This window comes from Lolium rigidum, chromosome 1 (genome assembly GCF_022539505.1).
Source record: "Lolium rigidum isolate FL_2022 chromosome 1, APGP_CSIRO_Lrig_0.1, whole genome shotgun sequence".
NCBI classification, from domain to species: Eukaryota; Viridiplantae; Streptophyta; class Magnoliopsida; order Poales; family Poaceae; genus Lolium; species Lolium rigidum.
The window spans coordinates 111,039,121-111,047,977 of NC_061508.1; the positions used below are offsets into that span (position 1 = coordinate 111,039,121).

The 8,857-nt window shown below is 44.6% G+C and overlaps 1 protein-coding gene across 1 annotated transcript; it reads right to left on the reverse strand.

Annotated features, from left to right (window-relative positions):
• Positions 1–3,438: 3,438 nt before the first annotated feature.
• LOC124679629 (protein SHORT INTERNODES 1-like) lies at positions 3,439–4,631 on the reverse strand. Its single transcript, XM_047215272.1, has 2 exons — positions 4,100–4,631; positions 3,439–3,994 (listed from the first exon to the last, which is right to left on the reverse strand). Exons 1-2 carry the CDS (start codon positions 4,629–4,631, stop codon positions 3,603–3,605), a joined length of 924 nt encoding a protein of 307 aa, XP_047071228.1. The 3' UTR covers positions 3,439–3,602.
• Positions 4,632–8,857: the final 4,226 nt, after the last annotated feature.

The following is an 8,857-nucleotide window of genomic DNA, read 5'->3' on the forward strand; positions in this document are numbered from 1 at the left end:
GTGAGTAGTGTATATTAACTAACTTACAAAAGCAGATCGTACTATTGATCCTTGTTATTTAGCTGTGTGCATCTGATGGGGCCAGAACGAACTTTGCTTTTCCATAATGATAGAAAATCGTCAGCCGTGTCGAAAGATTTCACAAAAATATCTAAGGAATACTTAACAGGAGCAATATCTTCCGCAGCATTGACTTTGGTGCGTATGCAATGCACGCACATCGGCACATGAACGAGAATCAGAAACGTATGCATGACACTTCTCTGGGAGAAGTCCAAAAGTCACTGATTATTCCTGCTCCCATGCCTTTTGATTGAAAGGAACACAAGCCAAAGAGATGAGGCTGATCCAGATCATACATGCATCTTTACTGTTGCGTGACGAATACAATATAGGAGTAGAAAACAGGAACCAAGGGCACGTTTGTAAGACCGGAACTATTTCCTGAGTTCGAGATTCAGTCTTTCTGAGGACTGCTGGATGGAAAATTCTCGACGGAAATGGCACTGCACACAATCCAATTAATTCAACGCTTTGGGCAAGCTAGCACAGCAAATAATTTTAAGCTAACTAAAGTAGAATTTGCGAAGCTTATGTGAAATTTTCAATCTAGTGTTGCAATCAGCAAATAATTTCCGAAGCTAATAGATCGGCGCATTTAGTAGTCTCCCATTTTGTACTGGCAAGTGGGAGAAAGTGCATATATATCAGGTGTTCAAAATATTCCGAGCTTTTATTGTTCTTTCCTCAAGTTTGGTAAAGTTGCCGATCGACATAATAGTACCAAAAGGGTCCTGTAATACAGTACCCATGATAGTGTAGATATGCCTTAGGTCAAATGTCTTGTCTACTAGCATAGCTCCCATATACCAGCAGATTTATCTCCATATAAAATGAAGGAGCATCAAAGCAGAATTGACATTCATGTGCTCCACACTCACATTACTAGCTACCATATGTACTTTATAATAGGTGATTTAATGAGTGAGTTAATTTAAGATTATGTGCCAACAAAATGTCAAAACATCAACTCAAGCGTTGAGTTGTACACAATTGTTTAGGCAATGCAATTCAGTTATAAGGCCAAGACATGGCCGATGCCTTGATAACACCGAGTTGTATGATTAAATTTATGTAAAAAAATATACTAACACTATTGAAAAAGTTGTTTTTCCCAAATAATAATGACACTAACAAGCCAAGGATGACAGTATAAGAGGAAGGTTTTTCACAGGAACTTGTAAAAATGAAATTAACGACCAAATTAATCTAATTTCTAGTGCTTTCAAAGTTGTTTTATTATATATAAGTGGAACGAAGAAGGAGACTAGTAAATGATATCTTTAGCTTCCTTTTGGCAAGGAATGACGCCTTTGTATAATGGTTAAAAGTATATATAAAAAACCTTGCTAGCAAGCACCTCCAAAAACATGCAAGGCCGACACAAATCCCATGAATGTTAAGTTGTACTTCCAGCATAAGCTTAACAACCAAAACACTGGCAGTATTAAGAGATAGACGAGCTGGTAATAGTAGCCAATTACTACTAGGGAAAACTCAGAAACAACTAACGGTGTTAAAAACACAACATATAGTCAACCGATGTTTCATCCAAAATGATCAGCTGCAGCGATCATGCGCGATACATAAATTTGTGTGCAGCATAATCACCTATGCAGCTCATCAACTTAAGGACAGGTTTAAACATCTAAACGGATAACAAAAAACTTTTACGATAATTAGGTTTATGGTTTGCATGCAAATAATGGAATACATAACCCATTGCCAAAAGGCCTTAAAATATACAAATTGTAAAGACTCGGTCATAGATAAATTGTAAAACCATGCAAAAAATTCAAATTTTGCAGAAATCTATTAAAGTTTTTTTTCTTTATATTATCACTAGCATACATGAAAAACAGATTACATACTCAATGTTTGAAATTAATTAACCAATGCTATTACTTAGCTGCCAAAACTTCTTGAAATCAAGTAGTACTAAATTTATTATTACAGTTTTTTGAGATAGGATACTCTATTATAGTAGACTAGATTCTGCGTTCCGCTAATCAAGTTGAATTTTGTTTAAAGTGTCACTGACAATACATGCAAAAAATATACTAAATGTTTGAAGTTCAAAAATAATTGAACATTACAATTACTAGAGCTGCCAGAACTTTTTTAAATCAAGTAGTACAGTGATTATTTCAGTTTTTGGAGGTAGGATACACTATTATAGTCTGCTAGCTTCTAAGTTCCGCTAAATGTTGTGTCATATATTACATAATGAGGTGCAAGGTAGAGCTTTAAAAATGCTGTTATGCTAGTATATATTTTTATCCCACTTTCCTTGATCATATAATTTCTTGTGGCACAAACAATGTGTTAAACAGTTATATCATGAAGGGCAGATGGTAACATAGTATTTTGTTTTTCCTAAATATAATAGTCTTCACAATGCTATAAACTAAGCCAGACAATATCCGAAGATGCTACAAAATGCTAAGTATGAAATTGATCGTAAACAAGTTCCATGACGAATTCTCCCATTGTTTTGCTGAAGAAAATCATAATGAAAATAATGAAGAACATGGTGTTGAAACGAAGAGAATGGACTACGATGGAGTAATATGTCACAGCTATGGGATCAAAGCTAGAGTGTTAAAAGTGGAAAATGTGTGCTGAGTCATTTACTACATGGAAATAATCAAAACACTAATCAAGCAAACTAGAGACGAGCGAACAGCTACATTTTAGCTTCCAATCATCTCAATCATTCGATCCTTCCAGCAATCTTTGCTGGATCTTGTTCCCGGCCACCCCTTCGTGGAGCATATGATGACCATAAGAAATATCTCCCTCTAACAGTTTAACTCCTCTTCTATATATAAAAAAAACTCTCCCTCTCTCTCTCAAGCACGGTAAGAGTATAGCAATTATTCAGATTTCAGACCAAATTGCGAAGTAATTAGTACAAGCTAGAGCCTATAGCTAGACTACTAGGGCTCAGCTTTTGAAGAAGAAAGATAAAGCAAAGGTATGACACCTTATGGAAGAGCTAGACATAGGATTAGAAGCTAGCAGTAGTAGGATGAGTATCGAGAGAAGAAGAAAAAAGGCAAATGCAAACCTCAACTAAAAGAAAAACACGGCCAGGGAACAGCATCATCACCACCATTTTGCAAACCAGCATAGTACTCCGTATGAGAGACAGAGAGAGAGAGAGAGTGATGCAAACCAGAATGAGAGAGAGAGAGGCAGTACTATCAATCAAGGCCATTCTCTCCCCAGGCAAAGCATGCAGGCAGGCACCAAACTAATCAAACTGTCAGATTTCAATTTTTAATGATTGATTGTTCCCTAGCTAGTTCCAGCTTTATTAGCTGAGCTGACTTGACCTGACCTGACCTGACCTGATGGGCTAAAGAAAACCAGCACATCAATTTATGTTTGCATCAATAAGATCAATCGAAGCTATCATGTCGACCGATCGATCCCAGTAGTGAGCTAAGAATTTCAGAGCTAATGAGAAAGCGAACAAAGGCATGGAGTGGCAATGGCATGGCGTCTAAAGCGTAGGACGAGACGAGGTGGCCGTTTGATCACCTCGAGTGGTGGCCGTGGAAGAAGGGTGCGCCGCCGTAGGAACCGTACGGGCCTGGAGTCGGGTACGGGTCCATCACCACAGCCGATGACGAGACGGCGGCAGCTGCGGCTGCTGCTGCGGATCCGCCTTCCCCGCCGCCACCAGCTGCTGTGCTCGGCGAGGAACCTTCGGCGGGCTGGTGGCGGGCCCCGGCGGCGAGCGAGGTGTCCGGGCCTACGTCGTGCAGGATGCCCTTGAAAACGTGGCCACCGATGCTGACGGTGGTCTGGTAGGCCACCTCGGCGTCGCCCTCGTCGACCGGGCCCAGCCGCACGCAGCGGAACACCGCCTCCGAGCTCACCTCCCGCGGGAACCTGTCGGCCGCCATCATCTGCTGCTGATGCTCCCCTAAGCAAACACGCGATTTCGTAAAGCTCGCGATCTCTCACACTCGCTTGAGTTGAGCTGTGTATATAGTATAGGAAGGAAGAAGACTGTTGAGAGAGCTAGTACCTGAAGAAGTGGTGGTAGGGGTGGTGGAGGAGGGCTGGCCTCCTTCTCGCGGGCGCTTGACGGGCTCGGAGCCGGGCTGCTGGTGGTGGCGCTCGCGGCGGCGTGCGGCAGGGACCCAGGTGGACTTGACGTGGGTGGAGCAATCGAAGCCGCGGCTCTTGCAGCAGGTGCGGCAGCGCATGTGGGGGCAGTCTTTCTTGGCCTGGTTGCCACAGTCCTGGCAGCTGATGGTGCCCGCGCCGGCGCTGGAGCCCCTCCCTCCGCCGCGCGACGACGACGACCCGGCGCCCGCGGCGGGGTCATCGGCGAAGCGGATGATGCTGGAGGAGGCGCCGCCATAGAAGGGGTGGTGGTGTTGCTGCTGCGCCTCGTGCTGCCATAGCTGGAATCCGCCGCGGGAGGCGCTGGTGGCGTAGAGGAAGGCGGCCGCGGAGGGCTCAGGAGGGTTAGTGGCGCCGGGAGCGTGCTGTCTGTCGTCGTCACGGCCGCCGCGGCTGTGGTGGCCTCCTCCGCCTAGAGGGAATCCCGCCATGCGCCCAGATCCATAGATCGCGCCTGTATCGCCCGCTGTCTAGCTAGTCTCTACCATAGCCGGGCAGGCTCCCGGCGCGCGGCATGCGTCAGAAATCCGAGCTAGCTTCAAGCCTTGAGCTTCTTGCACAGTTGGAAGCGGCTGCTCTCGTCTCCGACGTCTCGGCTAGGCAGCTTGATCAAGTGGTAGCTGGGTGGTGGGTTAAAGTTTTGGCTTGTCTGCGCGTACGGTGGTGGTGGGGGTGGGGGAAGAGGACGGGGACGGGGACGGAGGCAGCTTTTTGGGGAGGGAAGGAGAGTGATGAGGAAAGGAAAGAGAGGGAGAGAGTTAAGATAGGGAGTTGGGAGGAGGCGACAGAGAGGACCTGCCACGCCGCCAACGAGCCTGCTGCGAGCTGCCAGACTACTAGCCATTTACTTCACTCGCCCGAGTTGCCTCGCCGTCTCTCCCTCTACCTCTGTCTCTATCTCTCTGAATCCTCTGGTGGCTGTATCAACTGCAAGGGTATCTATCTATCTATCTTTCGTTGCACACAAAAACACACGCCGGCGCCGCTGTTGCACAAACATGTGAAAAGACGAGTGGTGCAGTGAAACTAAACTCTCATTGCTTGGACTTGTTTTTTCTCATGCAACCAATCTCATGTGAAAAGATTGGAAAAAGGCTGGCCCGAGCTTTCTTGGGCTGGCCTTGAGCCTGGCTCGGCCCACTAGTGTAATGGACCAAGCCAAGTTGCATTTACAGGCCCACACAGAGCTTGGGCCGAGCCACGATTGGCTCAGCTCGTTGGCCCGTTTTTCTTTTATTTTGAGATGCACATGCATGCATAGTGGCACCGCTCGGGAAATGATGCTTCTTCTCCCGCACACGACACGTGATAGGGCGCGCACCACGTCCACCGCAGGATGCCCCGTAATAGCCGCCTTAGCGCTACGAGCACCCTTTTCCGTCATCCATGCCAAGGCGGCGGTAGTTCTCACCCTTACCGCCTTAACTTGAAGAACTCAAGAACATAAATAACTTTCATGAACGCATGACTCGATTTATGCTCCTTGAGGTTTATCTGCTGCCAAGATTATCGCTACCCGCAGTGATGAGAAAATCGCGAGTGCACCATCTCCTTGCTTCAAGCACCTAAACTAGCACTCGTGGGATCCACTAGCTGGAGTGATAACCTCATTGAAGACAACAACCCTTGAAGTATTAATTGACGTACTTGAATGCTATATTGTAGCAACGATATGCTAATCTACAACAACCCTTGAGGAACTCACAGGCACAACTATATGCTGGCTTCAAGCACTCGAACTAGCGCATATGAGAACCTCCCGTTGTATGCCTTAATCAACGTGTAAAACTGCACTAGTATAGTACCCTAAAAAGCACACCTACCCGCTTGTCATACAAGCGACCAAACTAGTGCCGAAGAGTCTGTGGCAACTCCCAACATTGAAGAACAACCAGCTTGAAGAATTTGGAAACGCATGCATCAACTTCAAGCACAAGCAACTATATGGCGCCGAAGAATTTTGTTGTTCTCAGTAGACAAAACAACACATCAATCAACGAAGATTACAAAAAGCATACTCAGCTTGAAGAACAAGCAACTAGAGTACTTGTAATCTACCTAATGTGAAGATGAAGACATAGACAACAAACAACGAACTATCAAGGCGTGTCCTCTTGCCAATACAAGAAATCAACAGAACTCCCTTGAGGACTATCTGGTGTAGAAACATCGAGGGAAAAGCACCAGATGTAAAGAGCACTAGTAGAAAAAAGGCCTTCCATCCCAACCCATTAGTCCCCAAATATTTAGACCCGGGACTAATGGGTCTTTAGTCCCGGTTCTGCTGGTGAACCGAGACTAATGCTCGGGGCAACCGGGACTAAAGGGCTACGGTGGGCTGCGGCCAGGCAAGAACCTTTAATCCCGGTTGGGGAGACCAACCGGGACTAAAGGGCCTTTAGTCCCGGTTGGTGTCCCCAACCGGGATTAAAGGTTTTTTTCTGATTTTTGGCTCCCCACGCACCTCCACCCCCCAATAGAAAATAAAATGATAGAAAATTTAAAAAAAATAAAATGTTTTCAGATTCTTGTATGTTATGCAACCTAGTATTAGGGAAAATTAACAATTTTGAATTTACACTTTTTTTGCAAAAAAAGTTTTGAAAAATGGTAAAACCGTAATAACTTTTGCATATGACGTCGAAAAAAAACGTATATAGATCAAAATCATCGTGGGAAAAAGTTACATCCGCCTTCACCCGGGTTTACCCGGTTAGCCAATTTTTAGATTCTCAAAATTCCAAATGGAAATACAAAAGCAGGAAGATTTTAGTTTTTGCTATAAATTACGGATTTTTTATTTTTTTTTATTTTTTTAAAACCTAAAATTAATAATTGCATCCTGCATAAAGATTACTATCATTTTTACACAATTTTTAGATTTTCAAATTTTTAGGTTTTAGGTTTGGCTAAAAAAAAGTTAATTAATTAATAAAATTAAAAATATTACAAATTAAAAGTTAATGTTTATTTATTTATTCAAGAGTATTATTACATCATTACTTTTGTTTATTAAAAGAATTATTTGAAATTCAAACAATAAAGAAATGTGACATCGATCAACATGTTAATAGGATTGATATGATACTACTATCACATACATGCGCGCGAAGCACTTGGATGCGGAACGGGATGGAACTCGGAAGTTAAGCGTGCTAGTGCTAGAGTAGTGGGAGGATGGGTGACCGAGCGGGAAGTTTGACCACGAGTATGGAATTTGACTAGAGATAAGTGTAGTTAGAGATAGAGACTAAACTATGCAAATAACTGAAATAGTAGAAATTCTGGAAAAAAAAAAGGAGTGAAAAATAATTAGAAACCCAAATGAATAAAAAAATTAACTCGAAATAGCCTTTAGTCCCGATTCGTGTTACAAACCAGGACTAAAGGTCCTTCGCCCCGGCGCATGCCAGCCGCCCACGTGGCGGGGCCTTTAGTCCCGGTTCGTAAGCAACCGGGACTAAAGGGGGGGCCTTTAGTCGCGCATAATTAGTCTCGGTTGCGCAACCGGAATTAATGGCCCTTGCGAACCGGGACTAAATCCCCTTTTTCTACTAGTAGCTACCTCCCACTGCGTGGTCTAGCTCACATGAAGAAACATCACAGAGGAAGAAGGGTTGCAGTTTAATGTTCGAAGATGCGTGACTTAAGTTGTTACGTCACATGAGCATTGATGATATGGGATGAGTAAAGAGAACATGTTGGTTAAGCGAGCATAACCTAAACATTTCACCTCCGGCAATGTAAAGTATCGCCAGGCAATGTAACGTATATCGAATAGTAACACGAGAGGTTCATACGACAAAAGAACTTTGTGTGATATGCAGGGATTGTTGGGGTTATTAAGCGCTCGACATCGATCATTATAGTTGAAGGATCTTCCAGACATGTCTACATATATCAAACTCATATGGTCACACACTTAAGATTTCGCGACATTTAGAACGTGAGTGCGAATGAATATAAAGAAGCAAAGTGGTTTCGAAAGATGTTCGGAGAGTCCTGAAATACTCTAGAATGGTTCGGAGAGTTTTCGAGAATGATACGAATGGTTTCGGTCATATATGGAAAGTACCGGAAGGATCGATCTAGAATTATTCCGGAAGGTTTCGGAAGTTTCTGGAATATTTAGGAAGGTTGGAAGGGTCCGGAAGGGGATGTCCCGAAGCGGCACCATGGGCTCCACCAAGGCCATCACATAAGGAGGAGGGGAGAGTCCAAGGTGGAGGCACATGATACGTCCAAAACGTATCTACTTTCCCGAACACTTTTGCTATTGTTTTGCCTCTAATTTGTGTATTTTGGATGCAACTAACACGGACTAACGCTGTTTTCAGCAGAACTGTTCTGATGTCTCGTTTTTGTGCAGAAATCCAACTTTCGGGAAAAACCTCGGGATTTTGACGAAAGGCCCTATTTTCCCGCAATGCGACGGAGCCGAAGGGCAAATCAAGTGGAGGCCCGAGGGTCCCACACCATAAGGCGGCGCGGCCTAGGGGGGGCCCGCGCGGCCCTATGGTGTGGCCCCTCGGCCGGCCTTCGACGCCCTCCTTCGGACTACTTATTCGCCTCGACCTAAAAACGCACGGGGAGAAGTCGAAGTCGCCAGAAACCCTCCAGAACGCCGCCACATCGCGAAACTCCGTCGCGGGAGCCG